At 35.5% G+C, this 23,775-nt stretch overlaps 1 protein-coding gene across 1 annotated transcript in view; it reads right to left on the reverse strand.

The window, feature by feature from the left end:
- The window catches only part of LOC149772420 (uncharacterized), a 135,323-nt gene that overhangs the window by 102,840 nt on the left and 8,708 nt on the right, over positions 1–23,775 (reverse strand). Inside the window, exons 6-11 of the mRNA XM_089947855.1 lie at positions 23,428–23,646; positions 20,271–20,510; positions 12,458–12,610; positions 5,283–5,521; positions 4,844–4,876; positions 2,665–3,231 (exon numbers count right to left, since the gene is read on the reverse strand). Coding sequence (XP_089803981.1) covers positions 2,665–3,231; positions 4,844–4,876; positions 5,283–5,521; positions 12,458–12,610; positions 20,271–20,510; positions 23,428–23,646 — 1,451 coding nt within the window. The remainder of the gene's footprint in view (positions 1–2,664; positions 3,232–4,843; positions 4,877–5,282; positions 5,522–12,457; positions 12,611–20,270; positions 20,511–23,427; positions 23,647–23,775) is intronic.

Raw genomic sequence — 23,775 nt, forward strand, 5'->3', positions numbered from 1 at the left:
AATTTCCAAAGATTCAATAAACAATTATAAAGTGTATGATAAATGGTAACAGGAAAATGTAATAGTAACTACCTACTACAGGTAAATGTAATAGTAACTCCTTACTACAGGCAAATATAATAGTAACTCCTTACTACAGGCAAATGTAATAGTAACTCCTTACTACAGGTAAATGTAATAGTAACTCCTTACTACAGGTAAATGTAATTGTAACTACTTACTACAGGTAAATGTAAAAGCAACTACTTTAAATGATATGATTACTGTTGACTTTTGAAACAGGCACCAAAGCTTAACTGCCAACTCACAAAAATCTAATAATGTATAAAAACTGGCAATCAACCAATAAAACTGAAAAAAAGAAAATCGTACAAAATCCAGTAATCACTCAGATGGCATGAAAATTTAATCAGAACATTTACATACAAATGATCTTCTGACTGAATTTGAAGCAAGCTGACAATCCTGCCACAATTTAGCCAATTCTGCATGTTGGGTAATTCTGCAAACGATATGACATTCTTGTAAACATTGGATCATGTGTTGGTTCTGGTCAAAAATACAATTTGTATCAACTAAGAATGATCGTCCTTTAATTAAGGAAAGTGATATTCATAAAGTGATCAAAAAATATCCCACATTTCTACCCTAAACGCATATGAAAATGTGATTCCTAAATGTCAACATGAAGACCCACTTCATGACTTTCTTGAACTTGTAACCCCGAAAAACATATTTACTATATATCTTTGAGAATCATACAAATAAATACGTTATATAAAAGATGAAAAAATATACCTTAAAATGAAAATGCATTTTAATCCAAGTTTCCAAATTTGCAGGCAGTTGTCCCACACATACAAAATTGTCTGCTATCCAAAATGTCAACTTGCCGCTAGAACAGGATTCTCAAGAAATTCCCTAGTGTATAGTCTGTTTCTAAATTCTTTGGTATTTTTTTCCCATAAACGAGATATTGCAAACTTATTACATCCTATTCATTGATATTTCTCTTCAATATAATAACTTATTATTTTTTTAAATTTTGAACTTTACTAATTTTTTAACAAGATCTGTTTAGTTTGCTTAACATCTCTTGACATTTATTGGAAATGTTACATTGTATTTTGTAAAACCATCTATAAACCTGACCTAATTACTTGACTGACATGCTAACATAAATAGTCCAAAGTAATGTATTTCATTTCCATAGCCTGATGGATAAACATTATATCTTTTCAAAGCTATGCACAGACTAGGCTGACTTATCACAAGTCACGAAAACACAGGGGTGGTATCCGGTGTGTCCAAAATTAATATTTTGAACAGAATATGACAATTGCCCCTTTTCAAATGCTAATCATTGCAGTATTTTATTTCTGTTGATCGGTCGAATTCAGTATGCATTTTGCTTCAATACTGGTGACAAAAATATTAAGTGCGCAGAAATGTCTGACAGCATTGTATATATAACACTGTAATTAAGTACAAGAAGATAAAATGTAAAGATGTTACAATTCTGTAAAATGTATAAGAAATCAAAAGTGGGATATTTCAGCTACCTAAGCACGTAATACCCTCCTACCATATATTCTGGCAATTTCTCTTTTTGTTCTTATGTGTATGCATAAACAATTAAAAAGAAGAAACATATATGTATATTATACAAGCCATATGTGAAATATCTGTGTGGCATTAAGTCACAATTAATATAATCTATTTTGCTATTTATAAATCCTTACAGATGACATCTTTAGTAATAAGTTATTATTATTTATTATTATTATTATTTGAAAAGAAATATATCTGTCACATTTCATTGACCTATATTAAGTGCTGTTTGCTTAATCAGGCTGCCAAGCTAACCATCATCTATACATGATTATGACAGGACCCTGCTGTATTTGCAGCGGGGTATACAAATTATTTCTACTCTCAGGAGAATTAGTGTTAAGTCAGCATGGATAATGGGGTATACAAATTATCTCTACTCTCAGGAGAATTAGTGTTAATTCAGCATGGATAATGGGGTATACAAATTATTTCTACTCTCAGGAGAATTAGTGTTAAGTCAGCATGGATAATGGGGTATACAAATTATCTCTACTCTCAGGAGAATTAGTGTTAATTCAGCATGGATAATGGGGTATACAAATTATTTCTACTCTCAGGAGAATTAGTGTTAAGTCAGCATGGATAATGGGGTATAAAAATTATCTAAACTGTCATGAGAATTATAGGTAAGTCAGCACATCTCTGTATTTGCAGTGGGGCATACAAATTATTTCTACTGTCATGAGAATTATAATTAAGTCAGTATGGACAGTATTACAGTGGAACCTGTCTTGAAAGACTGCCCCTTCTGCCAAAACATAATGGTCTCTCATGACAGGTGGTCTCACATAACAGGTTATAGCACTATATAATCTCTAAATCTGTACATGGAGAACCTGGTCTCTCAAGACAGGTGGTCTCTCATAGCAGTGGTCTCTCAAGACAGGTTTTACTGTACATACAAAGTTATTTTTACTGTCATGAGAATTATAGTTTAGTCAGCATTGATAGTGGAGCTGCATGAGAATTTTAGTTTACTCAGGACTGACAGCCATTAAGTCAACATTGACAGTCATTAAATCAGCATTGACAGTCATTAAGTCTGCATACCTCTGCATATTCTGATGAACAGCTTGTCTAATATTTCAGCCAACTTGTCAAATTCATCAACAAAGAATCTATTGTTTTTAGCTGGTTTATCAGCAATTCCATCAAGCTCTTGTTCATCAGCGTCTTTGATGCCAACAGCAAATATGTGGATTCCTGATGTTCTTGCTTTATTTGCTTCTTTAATGGTGTTTTCTTCATTAACATTTGATTTACCATCTGTCAAAATCACAAGTACATTTCTGACATCATCTCTGTCACCATTTTCTTTCAGGAAGAATGTATCTGTTGCTCTTTCAATAGCTCCAGCTGTGTTTGTACTTCCTTTGGTATATTCAATATTTCGAATAGCCTGAATTATATCACTTTTACTTGAGTAAGTTTTCAAGTAGAAGATATCTTTCACATTGGTACTGTATGTAAGCACACCTATTCGAACGGCCCCCGAACTTATATTTGAATATTCAGCAATATTCTCTGCAAAGACTTTCATTTTATCAAAATTTGTCTGGGTCACACTAGTAGAGGCATCCAAAATAATTACAAGGTCAACTTTTGCCTCTTCGCACTCTGTGAAAATACAGAAGATAGAAAACTATAATGTACAATAGAAAACCATAATTATGTATGGCTGAATGTACAGGAAATACATCACACACAGTAGAATACCATTATATAGAATACAGTATATACTGGTACACTACAGTACCATTATATATAATTGAATAACATTGGATACAGTAGAAAACCATTACTCATTATATACAGTAGTATATCACTGATACAGTAGTATACCATTTGATACAGTAGTATACCATTTGATACAGTAGTATACCATTTGATACAGTACAATTACATTATATAGAGTGATATACCATTTGATACAGTAGTATACCATTATATACAGTGGTATACCATTTGATACAGTGAAATGCCATTAAATACAGTCGTATGCAACTGATACAGTAGTATAACATTGCATATAGTAAAATACCATTTGATACAATAAAATACCATTGAATACAGTAGTATACCATTTGATACAATAAAATACAATTATGTAAGGCAGTATATACCATTTGATACAATAAAGTACCATTGTATACCATAGTATACCATCTGATACAGTCAAATACCATTATACTGAACTTGATTACATAAAAGGTAGATTAAAATCTTGATGACCTGAACAATAATCACTCAAATACTTGTGGTATCATTCAGATAATTTCTTCATTCCTTATGTATTAGCCTTCTTTTGCTTGCAATCTCAAAAAACTCCATAAATACAGATGAAAGGTCTTTGGGCTGGTAGCACAATGAGTTCTACTGTACGTGAAATGAATCCAAGCCTCTGACTATATGCCTTTCTATATTACAAAAAACATCTGTATTCTTTAAAACAAAGTTAGATGAATAATAAAAATATGCACTATGAGTTGGTTTTACAGTCCAAACAGACAATTTTATAATGACTTTTTTACCTATGTACTATAAACAAATTGGTACCAGCCTATACTAAACCAGTCATTCAACCAATTAAATTGGTAGTGAAAAAATGGAAACACACTATAAAATCTAAACTGTATTCAAAGTTAATTAAACATTTCAACATTTTAATCAATGAGATCCTTTAAAAATCAAGACTCAGGTAATATATAATGACAGTAACCACCTGTAAGGAGGAAAAGTACGAACCTGTGGGCCTGCACATGTGATATTTGAATACAGCATGGGTGCAGAGCTACACCAAATGCCAGATTCTGGCTTTTGCGAGGCTTCTCGTGACAAGAGCATGCTTCTTGGCACAAGCGTAAGTAGTAGCTGACATGTTCTTAGACTTTGTTACCAATTCTTATACTATAAGGGGAAATCACTCTGTCTGACCACCACAGACAACTTTTAGCTCCCATTAACTAAAAGTAGAATCTTGGAGGGCTGGATTTGCAAGGTGGTAGTAGTTCCCCCAAGGTATTGTCATTGTTAATGTATTCAAAGAGGGAACTTGCTCTTCCTCATCATCCACTCATAAATACAAGTGGAATTGTCTAGCCCTGCCATATTAAAACAATGATGATCAATATTGTAAACCTTTACAAATATCTATACAAGGTATGAATGATTTTACAGATCTTATTCATCCAAATGTTTTTTTGCATCTTAAGCTTTTAGGCAGACTTACCAAGTACAGTAGTTTGTGATTTGTTTGTAGCACCTGAAAGAAAAGAAAGTCAGCTTGCATCAACAATATTCCTGAAAAGATTTTATTTTGTGATCCAAAATCAAAGTAAATTGATGTTAATCAGCTATTTATTGCATTGGCTGGAAATATAACATTTAAAGATGAAATGCCTTTACCTTAGAATTATGTGTATTCAATTTTTATCTTTTTTTCTAGACACTCAATTAAGCTATCATCATATTTTTTCATGCTACACATACACACACAAATGCACATCATGACATGAGTCACTAAATCATCTCATGGTATTATCATAAATCACTAATATTTGAGCAGGATTAGGTTGTCCTCACCCAATACTTTGGATAAATAGAAAAATAACTCTTGGAGAAGCAAAAATAATGTGTATGAATGCATAGTAACAAACTGAAGGAAATACCTTCGGAACAAAGTTCTTTCTGTTTTATTGCCAGTCCACTGATTAGATCTGCTGTGTACAGCTTGGCTAGAGCCGGAAGCTTTAAATTCTCAACCTTATGCTCTACGTCTGACATGAGCTTGCAGAAATCGGTAGTGAAGTCTACTGAATACAACATAGCTTCATACAGATTGATGCCAAAACTGAGGACGTAGTCAGAAAATGTGAAATAAGTGTCGTTTGTAACCAATATTTTTGACCTGCAAAGAAGAAAAGGTTTTATTAATGATTTTGCAGCTGTCATTATGATGTTGACAATAAAAACAAACGAGAGCAACAATACTTAAGTCGAAAGGAATAAAATTCACAGTACATTCCAAAACTGAATATAGATAAGCAAAAGCAGGTAAGTTGTTTTCTAAAGTTTTTGCTTTATTAGAACAATGGAATACAAGATGAAGGAAGAATCTTGGTCTAGAAATGATTCATTTCATTTACAACATTTAAAAAAAATGAAGTTAACATTAACTGTAGCTCAACAAACATACTATGCCGGGAGGATGTTTTCTCAATCTTACAGCAGCTGGTTCAATTGTGTTTAGAGGCAGAAAGGTATGTAAGAAATATGTAGAATACGCAATTTTTATCCCACATACTCTTATACTGATTACTTTGAGGATGGGAAAGAAAACTAAACTTAAATATGAACCATATAAAAATGCAACAGGTGCTACATTTAGTATTTATGATTATATGACCACAATGCAGTGACCACTTGTCTTACATGTCATGAGTATATGACCACCATGTAGGGAGTCATAGATAACCTGTCTTACATGTCATGAGTATATGACCACAATGTAGAGAATCCTAGATAACCTGTCTTACATGTCATGAGTATATAACCACAATGTAGGGAGTCCTAGATAACCTGTCTTACATGTCATGAGCATATGACCACAATGTAGGGAATCCTAGATCACCTGTCTTACGTGTCATGAGTATATAACCACAATGTAGGGAATCCTAGATAACCTGTCTTACATGTCATGAGTATATGACCACAATGTAGGGAGTCCTAGATAACCTGTCTTACATGTCATGAGCATATGACCACAATGTAGGGAGTCCTAGATAACCTGTCTTACATGTCATGAGCATATGACCACAATGTAGGGAATCCTAGATCACCTGTCTTACATGTCATAAGTATATAACCACAATGTAGGGAATCCTAGATCACCTGTCTTACATGTCATGAGCATATAACCACAATGTAGGGAATCCTAGATCACCTGTCTTACATGTCATGAGCATATAACCACAATGTAGGGAGTCCTAGATAACCTGTCTTACATGTCATGAGCATATGACCACAATGTAGGGAATCCTAGATCACCTGTCTTATGTGTCATGAGCATATAACCACAATGTAGGGAATCCTAGATCACCTGTCTTACATGTCATGAGCATATAACCACAACGTAGGGAATCCTAGATCACCTGTCTTACATGTCATGAGCATATGACCACAATGTAGGGAGTCCTAGATAACCTGTCTTACATGTCATGAGCATATGACCACAATGTAGGGAATCCTAGATCACCTGTCTTACGTGTCATGAGTATATGACCACAATGTAGGGAATCCTAGATCACCTGTCTTACATGTCTTGAGTATATGACCACAACACAGGGAATCCTAGATAACCTGTCTTACATGTCATAAGTATATGACCACAATGTAGGGAATCCTAGATCACCTGTCTTACATGTCATAAGTATATAACCACAATGTAGGGAATTATTGGTCACCTGTCTTACATGTCATGAGTATATGACCACAAAGTAGGGAATCCTAGATCACCTGTCTTACATGTCATGAGTATATGACCACAATGTAGGAAATCATATATCACCTGTCTTACGTGTCATGAGTATATGACCACAATGTAGGGAGTCCTAGATAACCTGTCTTACATGTCATGAGTATATGACCACAAATGTAGGGAATCCTAGATCACCTGTCTTATGTGACATGAGCATATGACCACAATGTAGGGAGTCCTAGATAACCTGTTTTACATGTCATGAACATATGACCACCATGTAGGTAGTCCTAGATAATCTATCTTAATGTCATGAGTATATGACCACCATATAAGGAGTCCTAAATAAACCTGTCTTACATGTCATGAGCATATGACCACAATGTAGGGAGTCCTAGATCACCTGTCTTGCATGTCATGAGTATATGACCACAATGTAGGGAATCCTAGATAACCTGTACTTACATGTCATAAGTATATAACCACAATGTAGGGAATCCTAGATCACCTGTCTTACATGTCACAAGTATATGACCACAAAGTAGGGAATCCTAGATCACCTGTCTTACATGTCATGAGTATATGACCACAATGTAGGGAATCCTAGATCACCTGTCTTATGTGTCATGAGTATATGACCACAATGTAGGGAGTCCTAGATAACCTGTTTTACATGTCATGAACATATGACCACAATGTAGGGAGTCCTAGATCACCTGTCTTAATGTCATGAGTATATGACCACCATATAAGGAGTCCTAGATAAACCTGTCTTACATGTCATGAGCATATGACCACAATGTAGGGAGTCCTAGATCACCTGTCTTACATGTCATGAGTATATGACCACAATGTAGGGAATCCTAGATAACCTGTCTTACATGTCATAAGTATATAACCACAATGTAGGGAATCCTAGATCACCTGTCTTACATGTCATGAGTATATGACCACAAAGTAGGGAATCCTAGATAACCTGTCTTACATGTCATGAGTATATGACCACAATGTAGGGAATCCTAGATCACCTGTCTTACATGTCATGAGTATATGACCACAATGTAGGGAATCCTAGATAACCTGTCTTACATGTCATGAGTATATGACCACAATGTAGGGAGTCCTAGATAACCTGTCTTAGATGTCATGAGTATATGACCACAATGTAGGGAATCCTAGATCACCTGTCTTATGTGTCATGAGTATATGACCAAATTGTAGGGAATCCTAGATCACCTGTCTTACATGTCATGAGCATATGACCACAATGTAGTGAATCCTAGATCACCTGTCTTATGTGTCATGAGTATATGGCCACAATGTAGGGAATCCTAGATCACCTGTCTTACATGTCATGAGCATATAACCACAATGTAGGGAATCCTAGATCACCTGTCTTATGTGTCATGAGTATATGACCACAATGTAGGGAATCCTAGATAACCTGTCTTACATGTCATAAGTATATAACCACAATGTAGGGAATCCTAGATCACCTGTCTTACATGTCATGAGTATATGACCACAATGTAGGGAGTCCTAGATAACCTGTCTTAGATGTCATGAGTATATGACCACAATGTAGGGAATCCTAGATCACCTGTCTTATGTGTCATGAGCATATGACCACAATGTAGGGAATCCTAGATCACCTGTCTTACATGTCATGAGCATATAACCACAATGTAGGGAATCCTAGATCACCTGTCTTATGTGTCATGAGTATATGACCACAATGTAGGGAATCCTAGATAACCTGTCTTACATGTCATAAGTATATAACCACAATGTAGGGAATCCTAGATCACCTGTCTTACATGTCATGAGTATATGACCACAAAGTAGGGAATCCTAGATCACCTGTCTTACATGTCATGAGTATATGACCACAATGTAGGGAATCCTAGATCACCTGTCTTACATGTCATGAGTATATGACCACAATGTAGGGAATCCTAGATAACCTGTCTTACATGTCATGAGTATATGACCACAATGTAGGGAGTCCTAGATAACCTGTCTTAGATGTCATGAGTATATGACCACAATGTAGGGAATCCTAGATCACCTGTCTTATGTGTCATGAGTATATGACCACATTGTAGGGAATCCTAGATCACCTGTCTTACATGTCATGAGCATATGACCACAATGTAGGGAATCCTAGATCACCTGTCTTATGTGTCATGAGCATATGGCCACAATGTAGGGAATCCTAGATCACCTGTCTTATGTGTCATGAGCATATGACCACAATGTAGGGAATCCTAGATCACCTGTCTTACATGTCATGAGCATATAACCACAATGTAGGGAATCCTAGATCACCTGTCTTATGTGTCATGAGTATATGACCACAATGTAGGGAATCCTAGTTCACCTGTCTTACATGTCATGAGTATATGACCACAATGTAGGGAATCCTAGATCACCTGTCTTATGTGTCATGAGTATATGACCACAATGTAGGGAATCCTAGATAACCTGTCTTACATGTCATGAGTATATGACCACCATGTAGGGAATCCTAGATCACCTGTCTTACATGTCATGAGTATATGACCACAATGTAGGGAGTCCTAGATAACCTGTCTTACATGTCATGAGCATATGACCGCAATGTAGGGAATCCTAGTTCACCTGTCTTATGTGTCATGAGCATATAACCACAATGTAGGGAATCCTAGATAACCTGTCTTACATGTCATGAGTATATGACCACAATGTAGGGAGTCCTAGATCACCTGTCTTACATGTCATGAGCATATGACCACAATGTAGGGAGTCCTAGATCACCTGTCTTACATGTCATGAGCATCTGACCACAATGTAGGGAGTCCTAGATCACCTGTCTTACATGTCATGAGTATATGACCACCATGTAGGGAAATTTATTTCCACAATGTAGGGAATCTTGGACCAACTGTCCTACATGTACAGTGTAATATGTCTATATTACACTGGACAACAAATTTTTACAAAAGTCATGTTACTGAAATAAAATTAGTCAATTCTTATCAATTTTTATGTGCTGAACACGAATATGACAGTCAAATTGCAAAATTGGCTCTAGTTTTTTTGTAATCTGCAAGAAATTAATGTTTACATAACGAAATGCATTCCAATAGTAAAAGGTCAACTGTAATAGCCTACCTATAAAAAATCAAGTCATTGACTACATCTTAGATTTCTTCGCCTGTCTCTTGTACAGCTGTTCGGGAGCATCTCTGAGGAGTGTCCAGCAGTAGTCAGCCAGCATTGTAGTGGACCATTTTCCCTGGTATCTTTGTTCCATTGTTGCGATATCTTGATGAAAACGTTCGCCGTGTTCATCACTAACAATACCACAGTTGCTAGGAAAGAAATCCAAATGGGAATGAAGGAAGTGAATCTTTAGAGACATATTGCAGCCAAGTTTCTTATACTTCATCAACATGTCTTCTACTAGTTCCTTATAGTTTTCTGCCCTAACATTTCCGAGGAAGTTTGTAGAAACTAGGCGAAAAGCATTCCATGCTTGTTTCGCGTCACCTTCCAGCAAGTTGTTGAACCGGTCATCTTTGAAAAGCTCTCGAATCTGAGGACCCACAAAAACTCCCTCTTTAATCTTTGCTTCGCTGAGTCGAGGGAATTTTTCATGCAGGTATCGGAATGCTGGCAAAGTCCGGTCAATGGCTTTCACGAAGTTCTTCATCAAACCTAGTTTGATGTGAAGGGGTGGTAGCAAGATTTTCTGAGCCTCAACCAGAGCTGGGTGTTGGATATTCTTCTCTCCAATGGCTACATTCTGCCTGTGAGTCCATTCCTTCCTCATGTAGTACATTTCCCTTGCTCGGCTATCCCACTCGCATAAGAAACACATGTATTTTGTATATCCTTGCTGCAGTCCCATTAAAAGGGCAACTACCTTCAAATCACCACAGAGGTGCCAGCTGTACTTGTTATACTCAATGGAATTCAGTAGCTGCCTTAAGTTATCGTATGTCTCTTTCATGTGGACAGCATACGCTACTGGAATAGATGGAAGAATGTTTCCATTGTGCAAAAGCACAGCCTTGAGACTCAGTTTCGAAGAGTCCACAAATAGTCTCCATTCTTGTGGGTCATGAGTGATTTTTAAAGCATTCATGAGGCCCTCAATATCGGAACAGAATATCAGATTACTTTCCTTTCTGAAGAAAGGCTCCAATTGCTGGTGGCGCTTTCGATATGCAGTAATTGTGACATCTTCTTCTAGAAGATTCCATTGTTGGAGTCTTGATCCTAGCAATTCTGCCTTGTTCTTTGATAAGTCCAAATCACGAATCAGGTCATTTAGTTCTTCCTGTGTTATTCTGTGTGGGGTTGATGATGCACCACAGTGAAAATCTGGATCACTGCATGCTGATGGACCAGGAGAAGAACAGGTCGACTCACCTTTGTCTTCGTCAGATGAATCAAGAGAATATTCTGCTGGAGGTTCTGGAATAGGAAGTCCCTCACCATGTGGAACTGGTCTCAATGCAGACGGAATGTTTGGGTAGACTATTCTCGACTTCTTTCGCTTCGTTATTCCGCCGGAAAGAGGAGGAACCAAGCAGAAGTAACAGTCATTTAGGTGGTTGCTTGGCTCTCTCCACACCATTGGGACTGCAAACGGCATTGATGACCTTTTGCAATTCAACCACTGTGAAAGCTGTGTTGTACATGTAGCACAGCATATATGCGGAGCCCAAGGCTTGTCTTGGTCACCAACCTTGCATCCGAAGTAAAGATGATATGCCTTCTTCACTTGAGAATTGATACTTTTCTTCTGGTTGGCAAATGTCACTTCCCCACAAATATAGCAAAAATTGTCCGCGGTATTAACACACTTTCGAGGCATTACTGTTCTTTATTGTACGTAAATGGATAAAATAATAAGTTTTATGTAACAGTAGCTTGAACTGTCTCGCACAACGTCTAAAATATTTTAAATGCTGAACCTATCTGATTGGGCTTTATATAGTACACTGCTTACGTCAGCTTCAGCAGCCGCCTGGCATTAGTATAATAGGCCTACACATGTATAGTACACTGCTGACGTCAACTTACTTCAGCAGCCGCATGGCATTAGTATTGCATTGCATCAGAAAATGATGCAATCAACTGTGGATGATGTGAGCATGATGGTATTATGCAATGTTACATCATTATTCCGGATGTTGCTGCAGTCCTACTGGAGAAATTTACACAGTGAAACATAGAAAATGAGGTATATGAATATCTTCAAAATGAGAGCCAATACAAATTTTTCACGGTTATATTCGTGTTCGGCACACCAAAATACTACAGATTAGGGCCTTTTCAAGTCAGTAATGATTTCACTGTTGACCAGTGTTATCTTACATGATCAAGGAAACATTGTAATCCATTTCACATTGATCAGTCAGCGTGGATAAGTAGTGGTACATGGCAAATCTAACATCAAGTTGATGTACTGACAAACATCCCTGGACATGGCTGTTGATACACCGAATGACGACGTTGACCGTGTCCATACTGCAACACAAAAATGCATCAAGTCATTAAATTTATGGTTATACTAGACCTGTGTCCATTCAAAACAGATATCCTCAGCAATAAGATGCAATAAAAGGCAAAGTGCAAAGTCAAACAAGGGCCATAATTCAGTTAAATTTTATCAAATAATGTTGTTAATCCATCATCATGTTATTAATAGTAACATATTTAGATAGGATATGCAAATAACACATGTAGTAGTAGATATTACAATACATCTTACATAACACTGACAGTACATACATACATACATACATACATACATACATACATACATACATACACACACACACACACACACACATACATACATACATACATACATACATACATACATACATACATGCATACATACAAAAAGGTGTCCTATTACAAAAATAAAACTACAAGATCTACCTAGGATGACCCATAAATGTTCATACAAACTTATTTTTATGAGTCCTGATGTTGTAATTATTGTAAGGCCTCATCCTCAATTTGGTGTCATTTCATTACAGTCTACAAGTTATGGCATGAAAATGATATTTATGGCATTACAATGGATGTATGACATGACATAAAGGACATCAGTATGAAAAATGGCAGAGGTTTAAAAGTTTGGAATTTGTGTTTCACTAAATTAAAGTCTATGTTGAGATATTGAGAAATCCTCATATCTGCAGAGTATTTGACCCTTTCCATTTCTTTCCAAGGCCTAAGAAATGGTTCATAAATTTTGCTGATTGAAATCTTAAATAACTTCTTCACTTTATTTGGATATGCAAATCAAAAACACTTTAAGAAGAATGAAAGAACCAAAAGCAAAATCCCTGATTATCAGACTTAAAATTATGAATAGCCATACAATGGACTCCAATTATGAATAACCATACAGTGGACTCTAATATAAATTTCTGCTACCTGAAAACAAATTTTGTCATTAAATACTCTCATTCAGTTACAGTCATTCTGATCTCGATGCCTCTATTACAAAGTAAGACTTTATTATCACTCTTTTCCTAAACTGTGGCAACTACATGTACCTAAGGCTGTAAACACTGTGGCAACTACCTGTACCTAAGTCTGTAAACACTCTGGCAACTACCTGTACCTAAGGCTGTAAAAACTGTGGCAACTACCTGTACCTAAGGCTGTAAAAACTGTGGCAACTACCTGTACCTAAGGCTGTAAAATCTGTGGCAACTACATGTACCTAAGGCTGTAAAAACTGTGGCAACTACATATATCTAACTTAAAGGCTGTAAAAAATGTGGCAACTACATGTACCTAAGGCTGTAAAAAATGTGGCAACTACATATATCTAACTTAAAGGCTGTAAAAAATGTGGCAACTACATGTACCTAAGGCTGTAAAAAATGTGGCAACTACATGTATCTAAGGCTGTAACAACTGTGGCAACTAAATTTATCTAAGGTTGTAAAAACTGTGGCAACTACATGCACCTAAGGCTGTAAAAACTGTGGCAACTACATGTACCTAAGGCTGTAAAAACTGTGGCAATTACATATACCTAAGGCTGTAAAAACTGTGGCAACTACATACACCTAAGGCTGTAAAAACTGTGGCAACTACATATACTTAAGGCTGTAAAAACGGTGGCAACTACATGTACCTAAGGTTATAAAATCTGTGGCAACTACATGTACCTAAGGCTGTAGAAACTGTGGCAACTACATACACCTAAAGCTGCAAAAACTGTGGCAAAAACTACCTGTACCTAAGGCTATACAAACTGTGGCAACTACATACACCTAAGGCTGTAAAAACTGTGGTAACTACATGTACCTAAGGCTGCAATGTTTATATATATGACAGCTTAGTTTACTGCCTGTAAACATTTATAAAATTGGTGAACGCAAAAACAATGCTTGTGACTACAATGACACCTGATGTATCCATTCCAATTAAATTATATGTTTCCACAGTTTTGCCTTAATGGATTGGTTAGTATTACTTTCTTAAAGTATGCATCAATATTTTCATAGTAGTTGATGAATTTTGGTTATAACCCAAATTACACATCATTGTTGATTTACTGATAATGCTGATAAAAATTTCTTAAACTTTTAAAAACATTTTTGTTAACAGAACTTTTCATTAACAATGTATCACGTTTTGTAAGCCACTGCATAGTTTCTATACATTGTAAATAGCGTCCCATGCATCTGTTGTGGCAGCATATCTGGTTATAGCATTCCATGCATCTGTCCTGGCAGTATGTCTGATCATAGCATTCCAACCCCATGTATCTGTCCTGGCAGTATACTTGGTTATAAAATTTCATGCATCTGTTGTGGCTGTGAGTGGCAGTGAGTATGTCTGGTTATAGTATCCTATGCATTTGTCCTGGCACTATGTCTAGTCACAGCATTCCAATCCCATGTATCTGTCCTGGCAGAATATCTGGTTAAAACATCCCATACATCTGTTGTGGCAGAATGTTTGGTTATAACATCCCATGCATTTGTCCTGGCAGTATGTCTAGTGACAGCATCGCATGCATTTGTCCTGGCAGTATTTCTGGTTGTAGCATCCCATGCATTTGTCCTAACAGATTGTCTGTTCATAGCATCCCATGCATTTGTCCTGGCAGTATATCTAGTTATATCATCCCATGCATTTGTCCTGGCACTATGTCTGGTTATAGCATCCCATGCATCTGTCCTGGCAGTATGTCTGGTGATAGCATCCCAATTTCATATATCTGTCCTGGCAGCATGTCTGGCTAAGGAATCCCATGCATCTGTCCTGGCAGTATGTCTGGTTATAGCATCCCATGCATCTGTCCTGGCACTATGTCTGGTTATAGCATTCCATGCATCTGTCCTGGCAATATGTCTGGTTATAGCATCCCATGCATATATCCTGGCAGTATGTCTAGTTATAGCACCCCATGCATCTGTCCTGGCAGTATGTCTGGTTATAGCATCCCATGCATCTGTCCTGGCAGTATGTCTGGTTATAGCATCCCATGCATCTGTCCTGGTAGTATGTGTGGTTATAGCATCCCATGCATACATCCTGGCAGTATATCTGGTTTCCGTAATAATTTTTCATCATGTACATAAGCATAACAATAGGAAACAACAGAGCTGAGTACCCTGAAAAATTCTGCACCATGTTATACCGCGGTATTTCTGAACATACACAACTCCCTCAATAACTTGCATCCTGATAACTCACAAACCCACTTATAATGCGGAGTCAGGCGTGGATACCATTTTTTAAACCAGAAAATGCCTCTCAAAATTGATCTCTATTTGCTGAACTTGAAGAAAATCACAATCAAAATTGGTAATGGAAACTTTGCTATATCACTTGTCTTATCATCGAAAATGGTAGATAGGACCTGGAAATTTGAATCAACACTATGAAATATTAAATATAAAAATAGGTCATACAATGTTTTACATTTTCTTTCCAATCATTCCTAGTACACTGCAATTAACAATATGTAAGGCAATTTTGATCAATGAAAATGTCACTTATGCCAAGTTGTAGCATCCCATGCATTTGTCCTAACAGATTGTCTGTTCATAGCATCCCATGCATTTGTCCTGGCAGTATGTCTAGTTATATCATCCCATGCATTTGTCCTGGCACTATGTCTGGTTATAGCATCCCATGCATCTGTCCTGGCAGTATGTCTGGTGATAGCATCCCAATTTCATATATCTGTCCTGGCAGCATGTCTGGCTAAGGAATCCCATGTATCTGTCCTGGCACTATGTCTGGTTATAGCATCCCATGCATATATCCTGGCAGTATGTCTGGTTATAGCATCCCATGCATCTGTCCTGGCACTATGTCTGGTTATAGCATCCCATGCATCTGTCCTGGCAATATGTCTGGTTATAGCATCCCATGCATATATCCTGGCAGTATGTCTAGTTATAGCATCCCATGCATCTGTCCTGGCAGTATGTCTGGTTATAGCATCCCATGCATCTGTCCTGGCAGTATGTCTGGTTATAGCATCCCATGCATCTGTCCTGGTAGTATGTCTGGTTATAGCATCCCATGCATCTGTCCTGGCAGTATATCTGGTTTCCGTAATAATTTTTCATCATGTACATAAGTATAACAATAGGAAACAACAGAGCTGAGTACCCTGAAAAATTCTGCACCATGTTATACCGCGGTATTTCTGAACATACACAACTCCCTCAATAACTTGCATCCTGATAACTCGCAAACCCACTTATAATGCGGGGTCAGGCGTGGATACCATTTTTCAAACCAGAAAATGCCTCTCAAAATTGATCTCTATTTGCTGAACTTGAAGAAAATCACAATCAAAATTGGTAATGGAAACTTTGCTATATCACTTGTCTTATCATCGAAAATGGTAGATAGGAACTGGAAATTTGAATCAACACTATGAAATATTAAATATAAAAATAGGTCATACAATGTTTTACATTTTCTTTCCAAATATTCCTAGTACACTGCAATTAACAATATGTAAGGCAATTTTGATCAATGAAAATGTCACTTATGCCAAGTGGAGGCAGCACTTTAATAAGTAAATACAAATTAAATAATTTTTTTATCAAGTGAAATTTGTGTTCTAGTTCTACATTTTAGTTCCTTTCAAGTGTAATCATCATAAATGTAATGTGTCCTCTTGTAACTGAAGGTAAAATGTGTCAATTTACCATAACAGCTATGTCCGCGAGCATTTCTCTCAGAACCTAATTAGGTGTTAAAGATGTCTCGATAACTGACCTGTGGAAGTATTTGCTGTGTTATGGCACTGATTTAAAAGCTGGCCTCCTTTGCATTATCATGTTAATTATGTCTTTTGAATCAAATAAAAGAGGTGGAATAAATGAAAAGGTAAAAGGCACGAAAATCTACATTAACTTAAAATCTAGCGGCCTTGATCATATGTCGGGTGAATTTATTTGATCAATCAAACACTTATAAATGATATTGTGTATGTAACATAAACTACCTTAAATCAGCCGACTCTTTCATAGCTGTGATCGAAGATAACATAGCAGCCAAGCAAAATGAATACTTTGTAAAATAAAGAGCTTGATTTTACAGATATGGACCATTGTGGGCAAGTGACTTGCAGAAAATGTCTGAACTGGTCCTCAGAGCAATTCTGAAGGAATATCAGAAGTTTCATTATTACTTCAAATGAAATCACAACATCAATACTATACTAACTGAACAATACAAAAATTGAGTTTTGACGTTGATGATTGTCTCAGGAAATATAAGTCACTTGTTTTTGAAAAAAAAAGAATCTTGTTTGGTGGATATCAACAGATAATCTAGTTCCCTGCTCTGTGGACTCCCGATTTGGCAGGATACTATTAGACACCACTAAGAGAACCAAACTCATCAAGAAAATAACAAGAAGTGATGCAATACACAGATGTTTCACGTACACGTGATGGTTGTTGAAACTAGTTTGAAAGAGCTTTCACATGTTGGCCTTTTTGAAAATAAATGTTATTTAAACAGAATAATGAACAACTTCATCAGGAAAAGCACATTATTAAAATTTTGTATCCATGTGATTGTAAAATGAGGATTCGGTCATTAAACAGCCCAATTTCCTAACACCACTCCCCCCTTGGTTCTCTCAAGGTCAAAGTGATTTGTTTCAATTTTTGGCGGTCCCTCGGTAACCTGTGCCCTCACTTATAGTGAGGTCTATGTTTGTGGACCCCTTGTGTGCGAGTTATTGAGGGAGACGTGTACTTCAATATGTACCATCAGTGTATCCCCTACGGGTGCAAGACTGAGTCAAAAATCTCCTTGGTGTCAAAACTGGGGGTCAGACTGAGTAAAAAACAAACTTTGATATCAAAACTGGGGGTCAAATTAAAAATTTGGGGGTCTCTGAAGCGCAAATGAGGGTAAAGGGAAACACTGACCATGATATATCCAAATTATATTAGAGACCAACAATTTAATGATCTGTGCCATTATGGCTTGACACTTTTCTATTTAAAAAATTCTACGTTAAGAACTGAAAAAATATCTTGTGCTCATTCATAATAAAATAACACCATATTATACCTATTACATCATTTAAAAAAAAATAATTATCTTGAAATAAAATAAAATATCCAAGCTCTAATGAAAATCATAGCCCCCTCATATTAGCAAATAATATATGACTTTGCTATGTGTATGTGAGTAGCTGTGTAAGTTGTAATCTAACAACTATAGCTAAAGTGGGATGATTAAGCTTACATTATCACTCACACCGACACCCTGTGAAACATGTATTAGAGCAGTAGCTTGTTCAAAAAGATAGGATGTGTTGACAATGAAGCCTATAATGTACTAGCTATGCTATTACTAAAATGGACAGAAAAACTCTGAAATGGATGCCAACACCCTGGCAAGATATTTATCAGAGAGGGGAAGTAAGTATCTTTTAAACATGGAACACAACAAGTGAGAAAATATTTAGTGGACCTCATGAATTTCATAATATTCAGATAGAAAACAAGAGCCGCCTTGACAATTCTAGGACAATCTGCAGTCTTACAAATGAATGCAGTCATGTGGTTTCACACATTACCATCTGCTTGTAAATAACTAAAAATTACTTCTTTTTGGCAAAATCTGAAATTTTTCCAAAAGCTGCCCTTGGCCCAAATATCTTTTACAACATTATTCAAATTGGCCACCATTTTTCCATATAAGACATGTGTCAAACATGTGATTAAAGGATCATAAATATAATTATATTTGTAATATTGAAAATAAATTTGTGACAAATACAATTGTTTTGTAAAAGAAAGTATAATTTTTTTTAAAATTATTTTTTTTATCATTTAAAATGAAAAACACCATTAATATAATTAAATTTGCTACAAGATTACTCAGTATTTTATGTACTTTCCTTAATGACAGATACTACTGCGTGCAAGTAGAATGAAAAAGTACCAAAGTATGTACCACCGGAAACAAATTAGCACAGTAAAATGGTATACCTGTAATACTGTGCATCTCTAGGAAACAATATCACTAATATCATAGGGATGTTTTACTGAAACTTTCAGATATATTCAACAAAGACACCTCATAAACTGTCAAATGTATTCAACAAAGACACCTCATCAACTGTCAGATGTATTCAAGAAAGACACCTCATAAACTGTCAAATGTATTCAACAAAGACACCTCATAAACTGTCAGATGTATTCAACAAAGACACCTCATAAACTGTTAGATGTATTCAACAAAGACACCTCATAAACTGTTAGATGTATTCAACAAAGACACCTCAAAAACTATCATATAAATTTAAAAAAGATATGTCATAAACTGAATCCGGTCATATCAAGAGATAAATGACATGCAGCAAATGAAACAGCTGCATGTTGAGTGAATTACAGCATGCACATTATAATAAGTTCAAGAAGGGTCTTTACAAATTCTTTGTTGTTTTGAGTTAGTGTTTTCTTTAGATAAACTTCACAATATAAATCAAATGCTACTCAATGAAGGACTAAATTTTCCTAAGACTGATGTCGGGCTGGGGTATTCTGAAAATGTGCATTTCAGCACTTTAGGCAAATTGGTGTTTCAAAAGTCCTGATATAAATGTAAATTAGAAATATAAAATGTCATTTAAGTGTTTATTTGAAAAATAACATTAGTTTACCTGCATTGATCAGTGTCACTTCTAACACCTTCATGTTGGTTTATGCATTGGTCAATTGCCCCTGTGACATTACATATTTTTCGTACTTCTGTTTCCTCAGTTATGTATTCTACACTGCAAATTCCATCAACTTGAATATTGGCCAGTGTAAAGGACTCCTTAAGGTTGGATACTGCTTGCCCAGAACAAAAACCCATGCTCTTGACAGAGACTGCTCCTTCCACTGACGCATGGTACTGTCTGCAAAATTAAATGCATTTGTTTCACTGGCATACCTTTCATCACGAAACAGAAGAACATGACCAGAAAACAGACCTTCTAGTAGGAAAGTGTTTTAATCAATTAAGAAGAGAGCCAGGGATTTACAAATCAACTTGCCTGAGTCCTGGGAAAAACTGAAATTTGGTTCATTCAAGCTCAAATTTGCAAGGCATTAGTCTACAGGTAAGGCCACAAAATTGAGAGATGGATACAAGATACAAAACTTTTTATTGAATGTCACTGTATGAGTAAAGACAGTAACTTTTTGTTAGATAATTTACCAACAAGGGATCATGTTTAGTCCCTAATTCTACATGTTCTTTAACTTCTTAACCCTGCGATCTTGCCACAATACATATATCAACAGAATTTGTTTAGCTTTTATATGCAGTACATTCATCTTCTGAATACTGGTCTTATGTCACATGTTTAGGCTCGAATAAACAGTAACACAAGAAAGAGTGAAAACAACAAGCTTTGAAAAAATACAATAATTTATTTCCCTGGAAAATTCTGTAACAATGTAAAAAAATATGAACTTACGGTTTTATAGAATCAAATCCAAAATAATCCAATTATCCAAGAATACAATTTTAGTAGTCCTAATAACAAAATGTTCTACTGATTTCAAGTCTGAATCCCGAAGAAGGATACAAGATGGAAGACAATGACGTATGCTGCAATCTGTAGTGTTGAAGTCTACAGTTCCTTGTAGAAACAAGAATTATCACTCCAGTTTCTGATAGGTGAACAAATTTTTATAAAAAAACTCCTTGTTCCACAATATTACATGAGCACACATATTTTCCAGAAAAATAACCAAACGAATCCTTTTGAATCCAAGTAATTTGAAATAACTCCAAACCAAGTAATCTGAAATAACTCCAAACAGCACAACATACAACTAACAGTTTAACAGCCCAGCTTCTGCCGAGATTAATTCTCCAAAACATGGGTTATATGGTCTTTCTAAAATGTAAACAAGGGGTCACATGATCATCTTCTTGAAGGGTATAGAAGCAAGTACTTGTTACAGATCACATTTACCCAGTGTGACCCTGATAAAAACCAATCATTTTACTCTAAGAAATAAAAAAAAAATTGTTTACATCTTAAACCAGAAATCCCATTATGACTTCGACAATAACCAATCATTGTAAAACAAAATAGAACTTGTTTATGATGGTTGCTACAAATTTTGAAAATAAGGTCAGGACTTAGATCAACACCTGGTGTTTATAAACTAACAAAGTCAAATCATTTTCTGAAAAAAGTATCATCTCTAGTGAATAAATTTACATTACATCATTTAATGAAAAACAATAAAAAAAACAATTTAAAACTGACAAACAATGACAAACAATGAAATTAAAATAAATATATATTAAATCAGATATAATTAAATCAAATATACATAACACTGGCTACAATTTCTTTCATCTACTGTATGAGTTATTTCCATCTTGTAGCCAACTTTAAGGTCTCATGCAGAAGACGTGAAAATAAAAATATTAGTTATTTATAGCAAGTTTTGGCAAATATGGAAAAAGATATTTTTTAACTTATCAGTTACAATGTAATCATATTATCTGTATGTATCAGGGATTTGCCAACTTTCAGGTTCTAAGTTAGTTGTTGGCAGTTATTCAATATTATCAAAGGTAGTTTTGATCGATGTCACCATGTTAATTGTGCAAATTACAACTCATGAGGTTTTTTTGACAATTGTATGTTTGGAAATAAAAGGCACTTGTCTTGAATCATTAACAACCTAGCAGATTGTTCAAAGCATGATTATGTTAGAAAATTGGCTGCAGCATTTTTATAATATGTTGTTTACATAGTAGTTACAGAAGACTTGATACATTGTACTTGGTAAACAAATAAGTGCACAAAAATAAGTCTAAAGTTGTATCTTCAAATATTTGGATATATGTCACTGATTTGAAGGTGACTATATGAAAATTTTTAACAAATGGATAAAATAAGTGTTCACAAATCCTTGAGCTGTAAGTATATATAAATGATTACAAATGAGTCTCTGTCTCTCTCTCTCTCAAATGTAGTTATTTCCAAGATCTTTTCTACCTATCCCTTCATCTGTCTACATACATGTACGTGTCTGCTTTTACTCTTCCTAACTATGTCTGTATTTGAACACTTTGTAATCTTCATATTCATCTACATGTATTATTTATATTTTTATATAATATTAACTATCAACATATGACTGTAAGAAGCTGACAGAGGTACAAAGGAAACAAAAGTTTCAATAAATACAATACAATTTGCTTAAAATACACCATCTATTGTCTTATTTTTTGCTCATGCTGTGATATTATGTTTGGGTCATGCTCAAATTTTCCAAGGGCAAATTCAATCTTCCAGTCAGCTTGCCCTGGGCAAGTGACTTTATTTAAGATTTGTAAATCCCTGAGACAGCAAAGAACAAAAGAAAAGTTATTTACAAATTTCATTTGAATTAGTAGAGGCTTGAAGTCTTCAAGAATACACTCAGTATAAATAGGGGTGGAAAAAGTAAGAACAGGAGTTGGCTGGGTACTAGTAAAGGTGGTGATAATGTAGACGTGGTATCAGAATTTTCCTTCCAATAAAAAAGATGGGACTTGGAGTAATCATCCATACTGTATCATAAAGGCAATCAATTTTTACATTTCATCATTTGAAATAAAAGTCTGTTATAATGCAATTCATATTCGATTAATGATGAGAATTAATCTTTCTTTTTGACAAAAGGAAATCAATTTCACTAATTCAACCTCTTTCTTGTATAGCATCAAAATATGGTCATACCAAAAAAAAGTAAATAAATGTGAATTCAATATTATTCTCCTATTTTTAACAAATTAATAATAATAAAAATGAGATCACCTACCCACAGAGAGACATTTGGGTAAAGAAACTGCTATCCATGACATGGCCAAGGGAGACAACTGCTGATGTACCACACATAGGATCACCATATGCTGCTACACACTGACCTATTTCTAGAAGGCGTAGAATTTCAAGCCCAATATAGTGTAAATGGAGAGTGATCTCACTCAAACAGCCAGCTGTCTTTTCCACTAAACATACAGCATACATCTTAATGATCCTACATAGAAAAAGCAAAATGAAAAATATTTCACTTTAAAAATTACATGAAAATTACCAGTGTACTACAAAGTTATATTATATATGAATACATTGTTTTTCTAGAATGTGACAACTAAGTTGGAAGAGG

The sequence above is a fragment of the Sinohyriopsis cumingii genome, unplaced genomic scaffold, assembly GCF_028554795.1.
Source record: "Sinohyriopsis cumingii isolate HCF-2022 unplaced genomic scaffold, ASM2855479v2 utg001510l, whole genome shotgun sequence".
Taxonomy (NCBI): Eukaryota; Metazoa; Mollusca; class Bivalvia; order Unionida; family Unionidae; genus Sinohyriopsis; species Sinohyriopsis cumingii.